General features: G+C 36.1%; 1 protein-coding gene across 5 annotated transcripts in view; it reads right to left on the minus strand.

Moving 5' to 3' along the window:
* Positions 1-24,128, minus strand: part of LOC111052801 (mediator of RNA polymerase II transcription subunit 25) — a 66,033-nt gene that overhangs the window by 31,604 nt on the left and 10,301 nt on the right. For all 5 annotated transcript variants that reach the window (XR_005571353.1, XR_005571354.1, XM_039428398.1 and 2 more), the window contains exons 7-10: positions 22,595-22,822; positions 15,670-15,898; positions 6,324-6,502; positions 5,254-5,487 (exon numbers count right to left, since the gene is read on the minus strand). Coding sequence is in view for 3 of the 5 variants with exons in the window: in XM_039428398.1 (XP_039284332.1) it covers positions 5,254-5,487; positions 6,324-6,502; positions 15,670-15,898; positions 22,595-22,822 (870 nt within the window). In the remaining 2 variants the exon portion in view is untranslated. The remainder of the gene's footprint in view (positions 1-5,253; positions 5,488-6,323; positions 6,503-15,669; positions 15,899-22,594; positions 22,823-24,128) is intronic.

Genomic DNA, 24,128 nt, shown 5'->3' on the forward strand with positions numbered 1-24,128 from the left:
TTAGATGCATTATGAGAAGTGTTAGCTATATCTGTGTTCTGTATTCCTGTGTGAGCCAGTTTGGGTAAGGCTCCTGGTTTTCAATTCCCTTCTCAGCTAGTGCATTTATTACTCGCCGTGCCAGTATTTCCGATCCCTCCGCATTTAGGTGAACTCCATCCCATTCTAGGTGTTTTACGTTCAGCATTCTGGTGTTGTCTACAAAATTTGATTTTAGTTAAGAGCACGTGAATTCTAGAGCTTTGTTTGTTTTTCTCATGAATCGTTCACTTATGTCTCCTTGGGCTGGTATGGAGGTCACATACCATTTTGTTTGAAGGAACGGTTTAATACCTGTTTCAATTGTCAGCCATAGGGGGCGCATTACATGGTTTGGGGTTTTGGCTCCCGTGGTATAATTTGCGCCAACAAGGAGAACTTTCTCTGGTAGTGTTTTCTGACCCGCAATAAATCTGCTTACATCCTGAACTTTCCCACCTGGGATCACCGTTATGTTTGCCTTAATTTTATTAGATTGTTTCATCTGTGTCGATGCTGTAGCAATCGAAGAATCTTTTATCACCAGCGATGTTTCATCTGTAACTACAGTCCATAGGGCGATGCAGCCTCATTCATCTGTGTTGTCTCTCTCCCATCCGTCGGTTTTTCAGGCATTTGTTTCCTCTTTTCAGCCACCAAGTTGCAGTGTGCCTCGTTTACTATCACTTGTGCTCCCTCATGTGTACTCATTCTCTCGTGTCATGAGTGATTTGGATCCCTGATGTGGTACGGTGGGCCACAAAAGAGTGATTTCATCCTTCAGCTAATTGATGCCGTCAAGCAATATCATGATTATAATAATAATTAATAATATTAATAATAATAATACTAATCAGGATTTGCATCAGGCTTAACCTATATGATACCTAAGAAAGAGGGTGAACTCAGTCCCAAAGATTACAGGCCCATCACCTGCTTGAATAGTGTATACAAGCTTTTGACCTCCATTATCACCACAAAAATTGACAAGCATATTACAGAAAACTGTTTTATTGTCTCAGAACAACTTGGGTGCAAGAAAGGAGCAAAAGGATGTAAGGAGTTGCTAGTTGTAGACTCCTTCATTGCTTGTCAGGCGAGTGCTAAACAGAGATATCTATCCATTGCCTGGATAGATTATGCGAAAGCCTTTGACTCTGTCCCATACAGTTGGCTAGTGCATGTTCTCCAACTTTATAAAGTCAGTTCAGGTATTGTCAACTTTTTGAAGCTAGCCATGACTGAGTGGAGTGCCAGGCTGTGTATTGGGGATGGAGTGGACCAATTTCAAACAGGTGCAATCAAGGTTGTCAGAGGAATTTACCAGGGAGACAGTCTGAGCCCTCTCTGGTTCTGCCTGGCCTTGAATCCTCTTAGTTTGTTGCTAAGAAATTCCCCATATGGATATAAGTTTGATGTTTCAAGAGAGTTTGCAGTATCACACAGTTTCTATATGGATGACCTGAAACTATATGCCAAGTCACCAGAGCAGCTTGAGAATTTGCTTCAGCTAGTCACTACTTTCAGCCAGAGTATCAAAATGAAATTAGGATTGGAGAAGTGTGCAGTACTGCATGTGAAGAAAGGTAAAGTAGTAAATACAGCAGAAGGGATGTTGACACTGGAAAATGAAATAGGGCAGTGGCAAATAGAACAGACATATAAATACTTGGGTGTGCACCAGCATTTGAAAATATCCCGTGTTGAAGAGTTCAGCCGTTTGGAAATTGAATTTAATAGAAGACTAAGTAAAGTCATGAAATCTAAATTGCCTTCAAAGCATCTGATTAAGGCAATAAATTCTTGGGTTATGCCATCTCTGACCTACAGTTTTCGTGTTCTGAAGTGGTCTGACACTCGTCTGGAACAAATGTACAGGCTTGTGAGGACTCATATGACAAAAAACAGGGTGCATCACCCAAGATCATCGATGAGTCGTCTATATATGCCAAGGAAGCTGGGTGGCAGGGGTTTGTCCAGGGTTTCAGATCTGTGTGCAAAGCAGGAGAAAAGACTAAGAGAGTATTTCATCTATGCTAACACAGATCTCCTCAGGGAAGTGTGCCGATTGGATGACAATTATACTGCACTTAACCTGAGGAATCCTAATGGTCAAGAGCTCTTGACAGTGCATGATTACAAGGCAAAATGACAACAGAGGGAACTGCATGGGGCTACTGCAAGCATCTGAACTCTGATCATACTAATCATGACCTTTCAAGCAAGTGGCTGACAGATGGAAGTCTTTTCCCAGAGACAGAAAGCTTTATAATTGCTATGCAGGATCAGGTTGTAGCTACCAATGCCTATAGAAGACATATCAGAAATCTGAACATAAGTGATAAATGCAGGCTGTGTAACGCTGCAGTAGAAAGTATTCAGCACATAGTTTCAGGCTGCTCAATATTGGCACCAAAAGAGTATTTGAGGCGACATAATAATGTTGCAAAAATAGTGCACCTGAAATTGCAGCAGGAATTTGAGTTCTTTGAAGAAATGGGGGATACTATTCTTACTCTCCTCCTGCATTTATAGAGAGAAACCAGATTAAGATCTATTGGGATGTTCAAATGATCACAGACAGGCAAGTCATTCATAACAAACCTGATATCCTAATGTTGAACATGAATCAAAAAGAAGCCTTGATAATTGATGTAGCCATACTAGCAGATGAAAATTGTCAAAGAACAAGAGGTGAGAAATTGAGAAAGTATCAAGAGCTACAGTAGCATTTGAGCTCAAAGATATGTATGGGCTCAAGAATGTCAGAATAATCCCAATCATAATATCCGTGAATGGTCTGATTCTTAATACAACAGTGGAGAGCTGTAAGGTTATTGATGTCTCAGAAACTCTGGTAGGGAAAATGCAGAAGTCTGTTCTGCTTGATACAGCTCGCATAGTACGCCAAACGCTCCAACATACTTGGTAAAATACTTTATCGATAATAGAAAATAATGCCAAGAGGTTGCATAAATTTTGCCCCTCTTCGCATAAGCTATCCGCAATTGCGTGAAAAAGGGAATAATGATAATAATAATATACACTAATATATTTATAATAATATTAATATCATACCGTTTAGTTCAGTGGCGGCGCTTGACCTGAACAGTTGGGTGGGCCAGTGGTGGGAATTGTTGGGGTGTGGATGGGAAGGGGGGAGTGCTTTATAAAGCATTTTTAAGTTTACAAGTTGTTACACAGGTAGACTATAGACTAAACTTTAGTTTAAAGTAAACTAAACTTAACTTTATTATTCTACTTGGAGGCAAGATGAGTTTGATGTTTTTCGATTGAATGAATTCGATTAGTCATCTCGTTGCCATTGTTAGTTAGCGAGACCATCCTCGCAGCCCATTCTTCTAGAAAACTAAACTAAACTTCATTATTCTATAAACTGAATTAAAACAACATAATATGCAACTCACCAAAAGACTTGTCAAAGTAGACCTAACCTCATTTAAATCATGATCACCACACACTAATATAGCACTTCTCAATAAAATCATGCCTTCAAATTCACAACCGCAATCAATACAGCTGGATTATTGCTAATTAATCTATGCAAATATTAGCACAAAAGTAGTTGAAGGTATTAACTTATTAACTTTATAAAATGATATAGCCTAAAACCTGTTGTCGATTCGGATGCAATTCACATTTTACATGATGGCTGGTATGTAAAAACAAAGCTATACTAGCGCTCAGCAGTCTGAGCGAGAATAGTGTGAATCAACGTGCAATGAAACTGGCCCACTTGCTCCATATATCAATGCAATGCTCCCAGCCAGTCTAGCGCCGCCGGCTTGCGTTGTCTTGCCAATACGTTCTTATGAGAGCTAGAAGGGCCCGAATTATGGGGCCCTTCAATGTGCTACGTAATGATTCGTAATGATTAATTTTTATTGTATTTTAATCAATAATAGTTAGCCACATAACCTAGCATTTTAAAATGTATTTTACTGTTTCATTTGGGTGGGCACGGCCCACTTGGCCCTTATGGAGGCGCCGCCACTGGTTTAGTTTGAGTATTAGAATTTGATCTAGCAGTGACGTTACCTCGCGTATTTATTGCATTCAGTGTCAGTAGCATAGTTTTCTGAGACATTCAGGAGAGTAGATATATTAATAGCTTCGTTATTTATATGAGTATTACATTTTTCACACAGCCATAACTGATCTGCGTTTGTCTCTAACTTCATCAATTCATAAAGTTGGTCAGAGATGTTTACACATTTAGTATGGTACACCATATGGATTCATTGCAGCAGCAGGCAACCGCCTTGTCATCATAATGAACTAAATGGTTACATTATCATTGTTTATTGGGTCTGGCTTCATTGGAGTTTTCCGCGCTATTTCCGGCCACAGGTACTGTGTTTAAAACTTCTTGTGTTGTATTCACTGCCCTTTTATCCATATCAGCAATTTAGGTCACACGAAAAAAGTTCTAGCCTATTCCGAATAGTTACTGCTAGTCTATAATTGAATTTTGAGACTGGTTTCTATTTAAATCTATTTTAGGTTAAGTCGTAATTTAGGCAATGAGTTTCATCACAGTAGCTTATATATCACAGTCACATGGATTGTTAAATAATGGTATCACAGATAGAGTCGAGTGGATCTGATAATAGGCTAGAATTTTAGTATTTTATATATTATTTGTTCCAACAGGTTATCACAGTATCGTATCGCAATGTTTGGTTTATAAGGTATATTCCTATAATATTAGAGCTATATAACTCTATTATATTAGAGCTATTTTATAGCAAATAGTAAGTTCCTAAATACTAATTAGTAATAATAAAAAAAATAAATGAGTTGATTTGGAATACTTTTAATGAGAATGACTAATGTTGTAAGTTGCGTTATGATATAGGCAGTTTGCATGAACAATTATGTCTGGTTTACGTCACAGTTTGTCCAGATTAGGCAATATTATAGCAAGTCACTAATAACTTGTCTTAAAGTATGAGAAATATAAACTTTTGAATTAACTTGTAGTAAAAAATAATGTTCTAAAGAGAAATTTTAGTAATATCACCAGATTTTATGTAGAATAATATTTATGTTCAAAACTTTATGCCATGAAACGATATCACCGTGTCATATGCAGATTTGAGGTTAACGGCTTTGCTTCGTAAAGGGCCCTACACACCTACGGCCCTCCCAATTTCTAAATTCTAGAGATAATAAAAAATGATGTGAAGCAAGAGTAGTTTGTAATTGCAATACCTGTTGTTGACCAACTTGTGAAACGGTTGACATCTGTGAGGCATTGGTGGACTGGGCCTGAGACACATTGGGCTGCTGAGGTTGCCCCATCTGAGGACCCTGTGGTCCCTGCTGACCCAGCATCCGCATTGCCTGTTGTTGCTGTTGTTGTTGCTGCTGTTGTTGCTGTTGAGTCAGCTGGCTCTGTTGTTGCGACTGGTTCATCTGGTTTTGCTGTTGCACTGCTTGTTGAACCTACAACACAACAAATGAATCAATTGATAGAGTAGAGCTGGAAAAACAATAAAACAACACACTGAGAGTAAACAATATAATTATGTGTATGAAATTTAAAACGCACACACTCAACACTATCAACTTTTTGGTGAGGGCTGCTCTTATTTATCTGCAAATTAAAAAATCAAAGTACCCTTTTTTAACTTTTTATTTACAACATGTTTCAACATGTTGTTGATTGTAAAAGGCGTGGTCATAGAGTGACAATAAATATAAAGAAGGTCCACCCACCCTCTCGTAGCCTTTTGCTACTCGAGGGGGGCCTTTTTTAAAGTGGTCTCCAACCACTTAGAAGCTCTCATTAGTGACAAATGAAAAATGTTTAGAAAGGGTTTTGCAAGTTCCTATGTGTCTGGAAAAATAAATTCTTTGTTTGATGCAAGTTGGAGTTTAGTTGTTATTCTAGGATTACCAGGATTATTCAACAAAATTATTACATAATATCGTAGTAAGACACATGATGATTTCATGCTCAATAACATAATTTAAAAAATTATTGATCCACAATCAAAGATTTATAATCTTCAAGGGATGAACCGCGAAAAGTTTTAATGTACCAGCATATCATAATGAAAAATGTTTCTGGTCAAGGATTCATCAAGTTTTGGCTCCTAAAAAATTTAATCTTGACAATTCAATGACAATACGATTCACATATTGATGATAGTTAATGTAACAGCCATTGTATTTTTCATAATATCAGTCCTTGAAATTCTGCTTCCAGACCAATAATTACTGACTCTCCTCCTATGATGCAATTATTTCTAAATAATTGAACTTATTGTTGAACTAGCCTGTTGTTGCTGTTGTTGTTGCTGTTGTTGCTGCTGTTGCTGAGCCTGTTGTTGGGCTTGCTGCTGTTGTTGAGCCTGTTGTTGCTGTCCCAACTGATTCTGTTGTTGCTGATTCAATTGGCCAGCTTGACCTTGCTGCTGGTTCATGGGATTGGTATTCTGGCCCATGACTGGATTATCTGAAAATTAAATACAAATATCGAATTGAATTCAGTAATTGAAGAGTCATACATTATTATGTAGCTTTTGTCAGTAGAGTTAAATCTATCTACTGATATCCAATAAAGAGGCACCTCCTTCTTGTTTTGGGAAAATTGAAAAAAAAGTAGAATATTTACATTAAATTGCTACCTTTATTTTATTCGTGGAAGGCAGATTTGGAACGCAGATGGCAGAAACTCCGTAAAGTTTTCATGCGGGCTCCTCATGCTACACTACCTTTTCACTAAACATCGAACTTTAATACCAAGAGAAAGATACATAGCTGTACGTTATTTTGTTCAGTTTACATTCACTGCCAAAGATTGTATACATTTTTTGGAACCCTCTGTAGTTTGAAAACATAAAATTAGGTTTGACACTTCTTCAAAACAAAACCAACTTTAACTTCGGGAATTTGATGTATTAATAATATCAAGAACTACTCAAAACCCAATAGGCTGAAATAAGTATATAGATGAAACGCGACACATTCAGCAAAATTTTCATTATGAAATTATCTTTGCTAGGAATGTTTTACAACTTTTTCCAGGTGAAGAGCCTCGTGTCACCTCTCACTGAGTACTTGAAAAAACACTCACAATTTTCCTCTTTTTTTTAGTGAGATTGTAGTTCGGATAGAGAAGGAAGATGGGTGGGGAGGAGCATCGGTCTCTAGTCTTTTTTCAAAAGACGCTAAATCAATATAATTGATTTTTAATTTTTCAAAAAGCGCTGAATCTCTCAATGCTGTTCTGATGATGCCAGACTATATTCTAAATCCAATGCATTGCTTTGCTTTATTTAATTTGAGCTGTTACATTATTTAGCACGTATATTACTTTTATATTTATTATAGTCATGTTATTTTCGTATTCTTTCACATTAATGTACTTAATTGAAAATTGCTGTTACGTTTAGAAATTAAATAAATATGTGAAATCTATATATTATCTAAGATCACTTTGTGTGTCCGGGCCCTGTACTGTATATTAGTATGTGTTAAATCAAAAGAGCACTAATCAAGACTGTGATTAATATTATGATTTAATTCCTATTACTTGATGTATTTCATTCAATGTTAGGAAACAATACTTTCTCCATTACTAACTATAACTTATTTCTCCATTATTACCTATTGACGTCAAGAGTTTCAGTAATGTTCTCTGCAATTATGTATATATTATGAAAAAAGAACGTGATCTAAATTGAAGAATAAGTAAACAATTGACGTATAATTATTGCATTCTTTTAGCGTCAGCAATTTCGATTGTAGTAATAGCAGTGAGTATTGAATGTAATAGAGCTGCCTTCCCGTAGAGTGGAGCGTGCTTCACCCCCCAACTCTCTGGTTAAATACCTCGCATTAGCCGTCTCAAGGCCTTATATTGCAAGCGTTACGGAAATCGTTCATATCTCTAATTCTCTAGTACCAATGGAAATATCGAAACAAAATTAATGTCCATGTCTTTCTCATATCATTCCCTACAATTAATGTCATACCTTTCCATTTTATCTGCTAGAAAATGTTTTGGTATCTTGAAAACCAGACATAATGAGTCTTGCTCAAACATTCGAGGTAGATGACAACACTGCTCAGCTTGCGAGAGCCATTCTCAAGCTTGTTTAAGAGAAGAATAGCAAGCCTCCATTTAATTGTTGATGACTCATTAAAGTGAATATTTCAATTTCAGTTTATTCCAGACAACTTATTTAACATAAGTATTTTAAGTCTAGTATGAGCTGGATGATAATGATGATGGTGCTAGAGATGAAGAGTGAGTTACATTGCAACACTTATATCACTAATGAAATTTAACATAAGTATTCTAATAAGTCTAGTATGGGCTGGTTGATAATGATGGTGCTGGAGATGGAGAGTGAGCTACAGTGCATCACTTATATCTATCTATTCATCATTAATGTATCTATTAATGATGAAAAACTGTATCTATTAATGTATAAATAAATAAATAAATATCACTAATTAAATATCACAATATACAAAGACTATGCTAATAAAATTACCAAACTAAACAGTAAGACAAATTATTTTACAACACTAAATTAACTTACTTATAACAAAAATTAGTAATTATAATAATTTTATCTAAACAAACAGCAAGTCAGATTTACTACATTCATTAAATTCAGTGATGGAGTAAAAAGCCTTGCCCTTTATCCAGTTACCCAATACTGACTTGAACTTCACCAAAGGTACTGCACGGGCACTGGCGGGAAGGGCGTTAAAGAGTTCAATACCTACATAATTATGGCTTTTGTGGATTTTAGTTAGCCTGGAATAAGGTAGATCTATTGTGTGTTTTTTCCTAGTGTTGTGTGCATGAATAGATGTTCTGGTTGTAAGTTTATTGATATTTTCTTCAATGTAAGTTATACAGCTATATATGTACAAACTGGGTACTGTCATTATTTTCAATTTCTTGAAGTACTCCCTGCAGGAATCTTGAGGAGACAGCCCACAGATACATCTCAGAGCCATTTAAACACTCTGTCTGAGCCAGTGGAGTTACCCCAGAGTATTATGCCATATGTTAGGTGGCTTTGGAAAAACGCAAAATAGGAACTCAGCAGCAAGTTTTTACTGACATTACTTTTTAATTTAAGCAACAGAAAATTAACTCGTGCAGGCCTAGAGCAAATTAAGGCCACATGATCCTCCCAGTTCAATTTTTCATCTTATTTTATCCCTAGAAGTTTTACGGATTTATTAGATTCATTGCTAATTTTCATATTAAAAATTATCTTTTCACTTTTGGTTTCATTAACTTGAAGGCAGTTAGCATTGAACCATTCTGTACATCTTTCTAACACAAGCTTTCTCTTAACAGCTAATGATATTTCACATTTGTCAGTGTTAATGAGTGTTGTGTTGTGTCGTCAGCGTAGAGAACAACTTTACATGCTAAATGTTTGGGCAGGTCATTGATATAGACTATGAAGAGGAAGGGTCCCAAAATAGAGCCTTGGGGAACACCTTTTCCCACTTCCAGAGGATCAGAGAATTTATTATTTGTGCTAACAATCTGTAGCCGGTTACTCAAGTATGACTGTAATAATATTATTGACCTGTCATCAATTCCATAGTGCTTCATTTTCTTAATTAATAATTCATGTGAAATAGAGTCAAAGGCTTTTCTCAAATCCAGTAGGTTTACGCTAGTTAGTAATTTTTTTCAAAGCCTTCATAAATGTCAGATACAATGCTCTCTACTGCCTTAACTGTTGAAAGCTTTGTTCGGAATCCAAATTGGGCAGAGTTCAGAAGACAGTTTTTTTTTCAAAGAAATGGCTCAGCTGTTGGTGCATAATAATTTCCACTATTTTGGAAAATATTGGTAGGAGAGAGATGGGACGGTAGTTGTTTGGGTTATTTTTCTTAAAAACAGGGATAGTGATTGTGACTTTTAAGCATTCCGGAAAGACTCCTTCATCCAATATTTTATTTATGAGACTGACTAGCTGCAGTTCAATCTGTTTGATTATATTTTTAATTAAAAAGTTTGAGAGGCCATAGTAGTCTTCTGATCTACTGTTTGTGAGTTTGCTCACTGCTTTATAAAGATCATCTACTGTTATGAAGGTCCACTTAAATTTGTATATGGGATTTAGGGCAGGTAATAACATAGAGAAAAAATAGCGCAAGTAGATATCCCATGGTATAGGGAATTTATGTCGCAACTTTTACTGTTATCCCAAGACGATTACTGTCGATTATTGTCAATTTTTACTGTTTTGTTGGGGTGAGAGTGTATGAACGGCACAATTTGAGAGACTACCAGCGTCACACAGCTGCATAGGAAAGAACTATGTGAACTATCGGGATAACAGTAAAAGTTGCGACATAAACGCCCTATACCATGGGATATCTACTTATGCTATCGTTTCTCTATGGTAATATGTTCTCAGGGTGTGGTTTTGGTACTTGGACCTGTTTGCTTGTACCAGAATTTATGAAAGATTTGTTCAGCTCATTGGGGTCAATAGGTACCTGATTTAGTTTTTTAGGAAGATTAATTTCATTTTTGATCACATCCCATGCTGCTTTACAAGCGTTTTTAGAATTAGCTATGTATTTGTCATTAGCATTACGTTTTGCTTTTTTAATTTCAAATTTATACGTTTTTTGAGCTTTGAATATTTTTCTTTAAATTCATCACATTCACACGATTTTATTTTGTAGATTGAGAGCAAGGAACGAATACTGTCAAGATGAGGAGTAAACCATTTGGTTAGTGCTTGTGGCTTATGTTTAATGTTAATTTGTTTTTTGACAATTCTAGGACAGCAGTCATTGTACTGCTCAGCTACAATATCTACGAGTTTTCTAGTCATTGTATTGATGTCTGAATATCTATACATTATCTCAGACCATTTGATTAGCTTCACCAATATTAATTCAAGAATCTAAAGATTATTTATATTGATTAATCTGATAGTTCTAAGCTGTTTGATTGGTGGAGTGTATGGTAGTTTAAGCCAAAGTCCACTGTGATCTGATATTTCAGGATTAATTATGCCTGTTTGAAGGTCGTTTGAATGTACATTACTTATGATATTGTCAAGGCATGCTTTATCTCTGGTTGGCTTGTCATTCAGGCAGTGGAAGTCATAGGTTTATCCAAGACCTATGTATATATCCAAATAGACCTTAATTTATCCAAGAATCCGCTTACAATAGTACTTCTAACCTTAATATCAATATTAATGTCACCAAAGATAAAGATCCTGTAATTCTTATATTTGGGCTTATCAAACTGAGTGTTTAGTTTCATCAGATTTTCAATTAAATCAGCTGCCCTAGGGGAGGGCGTCCGATATACAGAGGCCACAATAATCTTGTGGCTAGGTATTTGTATAGCAGCAGCTTCAAATATGGTTTCAATGCAAATGTCCTTCACCTTTATAGGAGAAAATTGCAAATTTAAATCACTCCTTACGTAAATTGAGACCCCATGTATTTTATCTGATCTGCAGTAACTACTAGCAAGATTATACCCTATAGGATGTTTAGATCTATTATATCCTCAGTCAGCCAATGCTCATTGATACAGAGTATGCCACATTTCTCATTCTCAAGCCAGAGCTGCAATTCATCCAGTTTATTTCTTAAGGACTGTATATTTATGTGAAAAAACAGCAGGCTACTTACATTTTGTTGTTTGAGGAATAGTGATATCATTTGAGTTGTTATTGGTTAGATTGGTGTTATTTAGAGCTGGCTTAGGTCGTTTCCCTGTTCTAAAAAAGGAGTGTGATTCTTATACAACCGATCATACAGCATCCCAGTTGGACCAAGCACTAATCTAGTGTCCAATGCTGCTTCTTCATTAGGAACAGGACTGAATCCTCGAAATGGAGAGCCAGGAGTAGAATCCAGCAGGTCGTTGACCTCCAGGTGGTTAGGTCTGGATCCTCGAAGAGGAGAGTCTGGGCTAGAGCTCATGTCAGAATTCATTGGGCTGCCATCCTCTAGGTGAATCAGGTCTCTAATGTTTCCTCTGCATATGATGGGGAAGGTGGGCTTGTCACTTCACATACTTTACTTGCTATAAGATTTGCAAGTCTACGTTTACCAGACTTGCTCAAGTGTAGTCCATGAGTGGTGTAATGATGCCGTTTGAAATCGCTCGATTTTATGACTGCCACATTTTTGTAATTAGCACATATTTCATAAATCATGGAATTGACACGTCTAATTTCTTTATTTACACAGGACCAATGTGGGAGGTCATACCTAAAAGGCACATCTACAACTATCACCTTTTTTACTATAATTTCAAGTTTGCTTTCATGTTCTAAGATTATTTTGTTACTTTCATTGAATGATACATCATTTTTTGTACCTCAAAGAATTACAACTACACACTTTCAGCGCTCAATGTGCAAATGTTCTTTATTACTTCCCCCATCCTTGCACCCGGATATATAATAAGTATATATAAGTATATATAATAATAACCCTGTATAATAAGTAACCGAACTGACCTCAGGAAATTTTTATTGGCAAAATATGTGCAATTTTTCATTAGATATCTTCAAAGTGGTCCCTATTGGAGTCGATAACACGCTGATACCGGATTTTCAAATCCCTGAACACTCCCTGGAAGTCGGCAACCTCTATGCTGTCTAGAGCCCTCGTCGTAGCACGTTGAACGTTTCCAGAGTCCCGAACCGCGTCCCCTTAAGTTATCTCTTGATCTTGGGGAACAAAAAGAGGTCCGGTGGTGCCATATCCGGGCTGTAAGGAGGATGTGGCAACGTTACCCTCGACTATTTACAAGTTACCCTCTACAACTGCTCGGTGACGAGCAGGCAGGTGTGCGACGGAGCATTGTCGTGATGGGATCACGAATCGGCAATCACCGGACGGACTCGTTGAACCCGGGCGGTTAGTCGACGGAGCACCTCTCTGTAGTACTGGCCGTTCACAAAGAGTTTGTGCCACCCGGCCAAACTGTAACCGACCAGTACTAACCGTCGACTAACCACCCGGGTTCAACGAGTCCGTCCGGTGATTGCCGATTCGTGATTCGTAATTCCATCACGACAATGCTTCGTCGCACACCTGCCTGCTCGTCACCGAGCAGTTGGCCAAATAGTCGAGGGTAACGTTGCCACATCCTCCTTACAGCCCGGATATGGCACCACCGGACCTCTTTTTGTTCCCCAAGATCAAGAGATAACTTAAGGGGACGCGGTTCGGGACTCTGGAAACGTTCAACGTGCTACGACGAGGGCTCTAGACAGTATAGAGGTTGCCGACTTCCAGGGAGCGTTCAGGGATTTGAAAATCCGGTATCAGCGTGTTATCGACTCCAATAGGGACAACTTTGAAGATATCTAATAAAAAATTGCACATATTTTGCCAATAAAAAATTTCCTGAGGTCAGTCCGTTTACTTATTATACAGACCCTGTATAACTTACACAGTTCAAGTCTTCTGTTTCTTTGATTATGCATGATAACTCACGTCCTTGACTATCACTAAAAATGGATATTTCAGGTTTGGGAGGACTTTTACAATTGTTTGATATTTTAGAACGTCTAACATCATGTTTTTTTTGTTTTATTTGTTTTCTTTAATACAGCATTAGGGCAAGTCTTTTGTTCATTGGCCAGATCATCTTTTTCTACTACATTTATCTCCGGTGTTTTTAGGCACTCATACCTATTTTTCACAATAAAGGAAGATGATTGACTAATTAATTTTTTCTTTGCACTAATACTTTTGAGATTCACAGTTTGCCACTCATTTTCACATGTGGATTGGTTGTACACGCTGTTTTCTCCAATGGATGAGTTTGTAATTTTAAGGTTAGCTTCGAGTAATCTTGTGTTTTCACATCGTAGGTCATAATTATCACTTTGTAGCAAATTAATAACTGATTCTAAACTAGAAACACTATCTTGAAGGTTATTTACTATATCTAAACACTTACCGCATAATTATGTAAGATACGTTTGTATTCAAATTACAAGATGCTTTAGTAAACACTGACTCACTTACAGACGCCATATTACTATGTAGATAGTAAGTTGGTGAAGTTTTAGAAGTTTATGAAGTAATAGTAATATTTATAGTTTATGAGGTAAATAGTGTTTGATTAGGGTCTCATTCAACATTCATATCTATCAGATCATAGTTATTTGCCCGACTTTGATAACGAGTAATTCCTTATTAGACCCGTGTTAAGACATCCAAATATTTGTTGACCATAAGGCCGGTCCGACCGTCAGTGCGTACGTCAGTCGCATTTGTCTTTTCCATAGATGTTCCATGTATCCGTACAGAACAGGACTGACCGCACGCATGTGCACGGTCAGTACCATGCGTCTTATAATGCGTACGAAGACCATCGGTCGAGCTCGTGCGCATCCGTTCCATCGGTCAACTGAAGCGCTATAGAAGCAAATAGAAGCGTTCACAGTAGTTTTCAACTGATGTGCTGGATTAGATAGAAAAATGAATGAATTCAATTAATAAAGATGTCATATTTAAAATAATTATTTTTCATACATTCCTTCAATCATCTCTGAATTTCTTATTTTAAAAAATCAGAAATTATTATTATTTTTACATTATCTAGTCTTTCCAATGGTGATACAGGAGCTCGAAATAAGTTTTGACGTTTCAAGTTGTCTTGTAATTTTTCAGATATCTCATTGAAACTTCTAATAGACATTCTGAAGTAGGAAAAAATTATCTTCGTCCTCAAGCAATGATGTACGGTATATATGGTACTGAATTCCCCTTGAAATGCTCTTTAGGCGACCATCGGGTGAACTTGATATCTACGTCTTTTATTCCTTCGTTCCTTCAAACAATTCGTAAAGGCGTCCATTTTGTGAGTCGGATCGGTTCGTTCGTCAGGAGAGCTCTGAATGTGTCAAACTGATTCATGGATGCGTATAGTCATTCACACTGACGGTCGGTCGAGCTCTGTAACCGGTCTAAACAATCAAATATCTATGATCTGATACATAGGACTGTGTAATAAGGCCCTTAGAAACATGGAATAAAGAATCATTGAAGAGCCTTTAGAAAACTGAGACAAAATGTAAGCGAGAGATCTCCTTGAATTACATTATATATTTCACCATTCAACAAGTTCGAATAAACTTGATTAGTATACTAATCAAATTGTAGCAAGTGAGGGCAGAATGACATGACCACTGCTAACTAACTGACAACGGAAGATAGCAATTGTGAACGAACAGAGCTGAAGTTCGACTCTATTTCCCGCCCCACTATCTCAAAATTCTCCTGCAATTACTATTCTGCAGGGCAGTTTCAATACTATCATTATTTAAGTCCGAAACATGAACGAAATAATCAGAGGATGAATCTTGAAAGCCTTTAGGCGCAATTCAAACAGAAGTAGTAGTGGCACAGACATGACGCTGACTTTTGTCACTTCCACGCCACCATAAACATTTGATACAATGCAAACAGAAGTGGCGTTTCGCCACGCCACTTCTTTTAGCATTGGACCATATGATTGTTTTTAAAGGAATGATAAAACTACCAATTGTGAACGAAAAATTCAAAGTTCGACTATAATCCCCGCCCTACTATCTCAAAATTGCGCTCCTAATCTACAGGACAAAAATGGTTTGTACTGACTAGTGAACTGCGGAGGTCCGATGACAGAAGGCGGTTGGGTGAGCTGTGCGATGAGTGCACTCTGCTGCTGCGTGGTGGCCGTGCTGAAGGGAGGGGGGCCGCGCTGCTGTGCCGCCATCATGGGCCACCTGCCGGGGGGGCGTTGGCCCCCCATCATGTAGCCAGGGGGCGCCTGCTGCTGGTACGCGGGACTTGGGCCCGGGCCACGGGGGCCTCCCACTAAACCCACCTGTCAAACATACAAAATAACTCATTAGCTCTACAAAGATAATCACTTCAAAATTTAAAATAATTGGGAGAAAATTTATTTTTAAGATTTCCTCTATTGACTGCACAGACAATGACTGTGATGCCCACATGAACTCCTGGATTATGCGTGGGCAAGGTCTGTAGAAATAGGTCAAGACACGATCCAATGCTGCATTGCACAACGGACATTTATTGAAGCTATTTAGTTTACTATAGAGTTTAGATTAGGTTTTGGAATTTTCCGCCAAAATAACTTCAATATGGCTGCTCCATAAGTAACAGTTACTGTAGTGGGTAATGTGATTGATTGATGAAATTTATTTATTTATTTACATACAAAAGCTCACAGATTATATCAATGAAGAGCCTTATTGACGACATCAACTAGCTTAGTCACGTATATTTGATGCAAAATGAGTATGGAAAAATAAAATAATAAAAACAATTTTTTGAATACTAATATGATAAGAAGAGGCGAAATGAAAAAATACACTGATGATAATAATATTAATACAGAATAGAGAAAGAATAGGACTTGAGAAGAAAAAAATGAGGGATTTTAGCATGATAATCATCATTTATCAATCATGAGTCTGCTATAGAGCGATATCCTAGTTTACAGGATTTCTTAAAGGTTTGGAAACGGTCAGCAAACGGATTAATGCAGTGGCTTATTCGATTGAACAAACGTATATATGTACGAGTTCTGTATATGTAAGAATAATATTGTAATGATGAGCCGTTCTTATAAACGGGACATAAACTTGCAACATATTTATAAATTCTGGCATGAATACTTGATTGTTTAGGATATTATATAATAGCAAGAGGGAACCGACAGATCTCCTTTCTTCCAAACTTTGAACATTAAATATCAACCTTAGATTGTCTGTTGAAAAAGCTAACGGACAGAATGCGTTGAACTTTTTAATATAAAGATACCTTAAAAATGTATTCTTATTTTTTTTCAAATTAAGAATTGCGCTGCTGTGAAATGGAGCCCAAACTAAAGCAAAACATTCAAGCTTACTCCTCACTGTAGCATAATATAATTTCAAAACAACGTCGCATGCAGCAAAAGGCCTACAATTTCGAAATAAAAACCCTAGCAATTTATTAGCACTATTAATAACATGTGTTAGGTGTTCTTTAAAACTCAAAAGTAGGGTACATTATGACGCCCAGGTCCTTTATACGGATAACACAATCGAGGTATTCATTATTAATATTGTAATTATAATGAAAAGGATTTTTCTGATGTGTGGATATCATGTATTTTGTTTTTGATATATTTATTTCTAATCTATTTCTCAAACACCAGTCGTGAATCGCATTCAAATCCCGCTGCAAGAGAGAGCAATCCTCCAGACTAGAGATATGTCTGAAAAGTTTTATATCGTCTGCAAAAAGCAAAATACTTGATTCCTTAAAATGGTCAGGCAGATCATTTATAAGTAGGAGGAACAACAAGGGACCAACCAAGGTTTGATCCCTGTGGAACCCCAGAAGAATCGGTATAATAAATAGATCTATGTTTATTAAAAACCACATAAGACTTCCTATCTTTTAGATAACTCATGCAATCAAACTATCAGACAGACAAAACCATTTCAATTTTTTCAATAGAATTCCAAAATCGAAGGTTTTTGTAATCTAAATAGATAACATCCGGATACGACCATGTATATATAGCTGCGGAGAGACAGATTAGGTGAACAGATTAGTTATAGTTGAACGCGATGGCATAAAACCATGTTGGAATGAGGAAATTATGGGTCTTACATGGTTGAAAACTTTGCTATCTATATAAATAAAAATCGAGCCTCAAATTTTGACATTCAATACTTTTTATTTGTGCACCGAATTTGATGATTTTTTTTAGTTGTGTTCGTTTTTGAAATTTTTCAAATGTTTACTTTTCTTGAATGGCGGCACTCCTTACTGGGCAATCCGTATTGAGACAGAAAGATTCAAATTGGCTTTCATTGTGTTCTGTGAAGCCGCCAAATGGTTGATTCGAATACTGGAAATGCCAAATAGTAGATACCCTAGGAAGTGCTACGATATTATGGTATCAGAATTAGCTCAGGGAGGAATTGATCATTCAAAGCTCAGATTCAATTGGGTACATTCACTCATAAAGCCAGTTTTTCAATGTCTCAGCAGAAAATTTGTGGACGAATTATAGTATTAATGTGAATGCTTTGAAACAACGCTATGAGGAGCTTATAGAAGCATATTGTGGTAATCTGTACAACTTAGATGTAGGTAGAGCCATCGATTCCCAATCCTCTCCCAGATACACGCAGTTGAATCCAAATTTCATTTTAGGTGAGCAGTTCAGATTTAGATTGGCCTTCTCGAAGATTAGTTGTTTATCCCAACTAAGATTGGCTAGTGACCTGAGTATTTACCTGTATGTTGAAGGGAAGGGTATTTGGAAAAATTGCAAAGAGCACTGTCCAATCTGCAACTTTAGAACTGATGAGACGGTGGAACATTTTTTATTAGTATGTCCTATGTATTGCCACATCAGGAGGCAATTTACTGCCAAATTTACTCAGAATATTGTAAATGACGCAGATAAAGTAATTGTACTGCTATCCAACTTGAGTGTAGAAAAAATAAATTCCGTGTACAATTTTACAGTAGAGGCGCTCAAAATAAGATCAGAGATACTAAGCGTGACAGGTTGAGCCGGCAGTGAGTCTTTTTAACAATCGCAGCAATTTAATCATGACGTTTCACTCGATTAATGAATTTTGTTATCCTGTTTGTAATTATAATCATAGTTTTCATATTGTTTGTGTATTTTGTCTGTTTGTATCATGATGATTGTGACTTTGTATGGGGCGTGGCCCCGATTGCAAATAAAGATATTTATTTATTATTCGTTTATTTAGTTGTGTTCGTTATGTTAATGGCCTATCAAATTTATAATCCGACTTCAGGACTCTTTCCATGTTTACATGTAATCCTTATGGGAGAAGATTTGTGAGCTGGCCACACACAGAAATAAAAAAAACAGCTGTTATATTCATTGTGTCATCCAACAGCCGTCGGTAGATCTGTTTTTCTATTTTTCTTTCTACTGATTCACAAAATTCTAATAATAGAAAAAATAATCTGGTGTGGCGCACTCACACAACTTTCCTTGCCGTTATGAAAATTGATCACCTGACGCTAGTGTTCACGCGCATCTCAAGTCTACTTATAAACAAAGATCTGAGCCAGCTGGTGACACGACAATAACGCTGGAGTCATACGAGGTCTGCTATCTCTTCATAGTAAATCATTTAATAGAATCAACAGTTGCCAACAGTTTGCGATTGGATAATCACATTTTCTCGAATTTCGAGCTTATTTTCAATTTTAGGTGAAAATATTACTGATCATTAATTGTAGAGATTGTCATGCTCAATCTTTTCCTCTCAAATTTTTTTGTTCAAATTGTATCTGAAGCCTGATAATTGGGAATCTAAAATCAAACTTTGCATAGATCCTGAAATTTTTACAGATATGAGACTTGTGGCAGTTGATAGAGCTTATCAATGACTATTTCAGATATAAATTTAATCAAAATCGTTGAAGCCGTTTTCGAGAAAATCGCGAAAAACCCTGTTTTTGACAACATTTTCGCCATTTTAGCCGCCATCTTGAATTGCATTTGATCGAAATTGTTCGTGTCGGATCCTTATAATTATCGTAAGGACCTTAAGTTCCAAATTTTAAGTCATTCCGTTAATTAGGAGATGAGATTTCGTGTACACACACACACACACACACACACACACACACACACACACACTCAGGGGACCTTGAAATGTATAGAAATTTAGAAATTGGGGTACCTTAATTTTTTTCGGTAAGCAATACTTTCCTTACCTATGGGTAATAGGGCAGGGAAAGTAAAAATAATGCCGCGGTACGAACGACGACCAAACTTGGGTCGTAGAACTCGAAATGCTGTAAATTTAGAATATGCACGGGAAAATCAGCAGCAAGGAGATTTATACCATTCAATTTCCCAGCAAGCTGCATTCAACTATATCTAAAAATACAAACTGCTGAACAACTAACTAAGCACATAGGAAGTCCATATTGAGATATAAATGTAAATACTGATTGTTGGATAATTTTCATGAAAATATAGTGCATCAGATTAAGCTAAGGCTAAGCACACCTGAGGAGGCGCGGCTTGGTGATACAAAGTTTTATGGTATTACAAATCTTTTGAAGATTGCCTTATCACACCGTTCCACGCCATGCCCGATTCAGTATGTGTAAGTTCTTCCATCCAAACCAATAAGCAGGAAGCAACTGAACGGCATTTTGCCGCTTTGCGCCTCCTCAGGAGTTTATCAAGCTAAAGTTTGTCATGAGATGCATTAACTATTTGGCGGTACGAAGTTCGCCGGGCCAGCTAGTATAAAATATATTCAAAAACCTTCCTTGCAGAATTCAGAATAGCAATGGGACGAAAATTCGACATTATGTTCTATCCACCAGTCTTATGAACACACCTGTTCAGGGTGACACCACACCCTTGAAGATTTCCATTTTTTAGGATATTTATTCAATCTCAAGGACAAATTAAAATAAATTGTAAATGTTGAATAAGAATGTCTCTAAAACCCTTTATAATGTATGCTGGTACACCGTCAGGCCCACAAGATCTAGTCGTTTCAAGTTTATTTATAGCTGAATTTACTTCATTTTCAGGAATATATTAAACTTGTAATAGGTCAATATGAGGAGATGAAGGAATTCTGTCATATGATTCGTCATCGTTATTGACCGAGCGAAGTGAGGTTTAAGATTCAAGTCGACGGTTTGGCATTTCTCTTAATGTTTAAATGTTTATAAGTTGCGCATTTACGGCGAAACGCGGTAATAGATTTTCATGAAATTTGACAGGTATGTTCCTTTTTAAATTGCGCGTCGACGTATATACAAAGTTTTTGGAAATTTTGCATTTCAAGGATAATATAAAATGAAAAAGGAGCCTCCTTCATACGCCAATATTAGAGTGAAAATCAGACTATAGAATTATTCATCATAAATTAGCTGACAAGTGATTACACAGATGTGTGGAGAAGCCAGTCTATAGCTGTATTTCCATAAGGTCTATAGTTTCAATCAGGTACTTGTGGATAAGAATACTGCGTGAGGTCTACTGTTCACAGAACTACTAGTTAAGTTAGATGCTATTACAGTTGTTGCTATTATTGTAAATAGATGAAAAATAATCAGCAAAAGCCTAGCAGCTGCAAAAGATTAGCAGCTCTGCGAAGTTATCCTCAACTGTGTGTAACGTGTGTGTAATGAGTGTTCTGTCACTGAAACTACAGCAGCTGATATTCTGTTTTCAATATTATCATGAGGTGAAGGAAAATCAACCAACTTGAAATTGTCACATTCACTATTCACTTATTTATGAGTACTAAAGTACTAAAAAAAGAAATCTAAAATTTCTAATAGTATAGCAACTGAAAACGTTTCTCAAGTCTCTAATAAATGAGCGGTTATGACAAATTTGTGGTTTTATATTTTTGTAATGAGTCTGCTTATTCCAGTATTCTTGTACTGCTTACTTGTAGAAATATTTCACTCATTGCAAAATATTTCAAATTATAATTCAGTCTCTTTCTATAACATTATAGCTCTCATTTCAAAGTAGCTTCCACATGGAGTTTCTTTAATGCATCTATAATAACTAATGAAGTATCTCTATAAGTGCAATACTAAATAGCTTTTAATTATTATTAAACGAAAATACAAATGCTGTAAGTCACCCCGAAGACTTCTGCTAGTGCTAATATTGACAACAAGGTTAACAGATAGATGGAAATTCGATGAGAGCTACTATCTAAAAATTATTTGCCAGCCTGGGAATCGAATCCGGTACTTCCTAACTGCTAATCAGGTATGCTCGCCCTTACACCAAACTGACAATCTCTGGATAGCAGCGCTCATTACCGAGAAGGTAACGGGTTCGATTCCCAAGCTGGCAAATAATTTTTGGATAGTGCTCTCATCAAATTTCCATCTAGCTGTTAACCCTTTAGTCAATATTTGCAGTAGTAGAAGTCTTCGGCGTGATTTACAGCATTTAATTTGAATTTTCATTTAATAATAATTATTCATCAATTAGCATTTGAATAAATGCAATTTATCATTAATTTCCATCTGTAATATAACTATATGAAGTAATACACTTCCATTGAAATAAAGACACTTCAAAACAAATTAAAAAAAAACAAATAACATTAACAAGTGTTTTATCATGGAAAACATTACCAATTTCAAAATAGTTCATTTAGTACTGTTAAAGTGAGTATTTTAATTATTTACTGTTTTGTTACAGAAATAGATTATCATTTTATTCTTCAAATTTAAAATAAATCATGAGCATGAAATAATGTATACTCAGTTCAATCTTGAACGCAGTTCGTTTGTAATTTGTATTTTTCCTTTAGGGCTACTCTTGAATATAAATAGAAATATAAATCTGAGTACCCTTTTTAAATTATTTCGTCACGACATGTTTTATATTTACTCAGATTTATATTTTTATTTATATTCATTTGTATTGAACATAGTTATATCATAAATTTAATCTAACACCATATTATAATATAATTATTACTACGAATTTCAGTTTAATTTATCATACCTGTTGCTGCATCTGTTGTGCTTGCTGTTGTTGGAGGGGATTCTGCTGCTGCTGTTGCTGTTGTTGTTGTTGCTGCTGTTGTTGTTGTTGCAGTGTTGCCTGTTGCACAGCTTGTTGCACAGCTTGTTGCACGGACTGCTGTTGCGCCTGTTGTGCTGCCTGTTGTTGCGCCTGTTGCGCCTGCTGCTGGGCGGTGGGCGCCTGTTGTGGCTGCGGCTGGCCCATAACCTGCCAACAAATTAATGTATCTCAAAATAAATGAATAAATCAACATCACACTTATTCAGCCAATCTCAAACAAATGTTGAAAATATTCACTCTCATCCATAATAGGGCTACTGATTATTAAAACACAATAAAAATCTATCACGTACCTTGTATTTCATTGCAACACTACTATACTAGTTTCAACTCTTCAAGACTCATAACATATAATCAAATTATTAAATTCTTCTATAAATATAGTATTTATATTTTTATGTAACAATATGACTGGTTTAACCATCAACGTTTATGACAAAGGATCCGGGTGCTATGAGCTATAAATAACTTAATGAAAGAGAGTAGCAATGGACAGATTTGGATGGAGGGCTGCCTACCAATCAAACGATTGAGCTGGAAGAAGAAGAAACATCAACAGAAGTGCATTTGGAAGTGATATCTGATAACTGGGATGAAGATTTTAGGAAAAAGTTTTTTGTCGTGATTCTCACATGAAATAATAATTTTCGCTCACAAAAGGCACAGTGTTAGGTTTCCCCAAGTTGACGAAGTATGAACTAACAGTTACAACCGATATCTGATTGCGTAGATTCTATCTTACATTTTTGTTCGAAGCATAAGGATTCGGTTTATTCATCACAAATATAGTACTTGTGATGTGGGAATGTTTTAATGGCATTAAAAAACAGCCTCTTATCGCAATGTAATAATAAAGTAGTGTGAAGGTTATTCGTATTGATCTATGATGTATGACTTTGGACCTGTAAATTTGAAGACCAAAAACCAAAGCACAGACATAAGACCAGAAATTATACATGTAAATTTTGAATTTTTGTTAACTCGTTTGATTTTTGTGAGTATAAAGTTTGGACACGATATCTCGAAGAGTGAAACGAAAATATCAAACTTCCTCATAATTAACACTATTCAAAAATATTAAAAATTCACTTGAATTTCTATTCAACTTTTAACCAAAATACTCTCATTTAATCGAGCGTTGCAGTAGTTCATGTTTATTGTAGCATGAGCTCACATAGGATGTGTTTATGTACAACATTCTGCCAAAATTTACCAGTCAAAATAGAAACTATTCAAAATATAAATCGTATTGTACTTGAACCACTCAATATTAATAATAAATTAATAAATATATCATTTATTAATTAATTTATCAATTTATAATTATTATTAATAAACAACTTAATAATAATAATAATAATCTGTTATTATTATTCGATTTGATAACAGATTAATATTAATACAGATTTCAAATTGAAATAAGTTTAATGGTGTCTATATTAGTATATTCTTG

Source organism: Nilaparvata lugens, chromosome 5 (genome assembly GCF_014356525.2).
Source record: "Nilaparvata lugens isolate BPH chromosome 5, ASM1435652v1, whole genome shotgun sequence".
Lineage (NCBI taxonomy): Eukaryota > Metazoa > Arthropoda > Insecta > Hemiptera > Delphacidae > Nilaparvata > Nilaparvata lugens.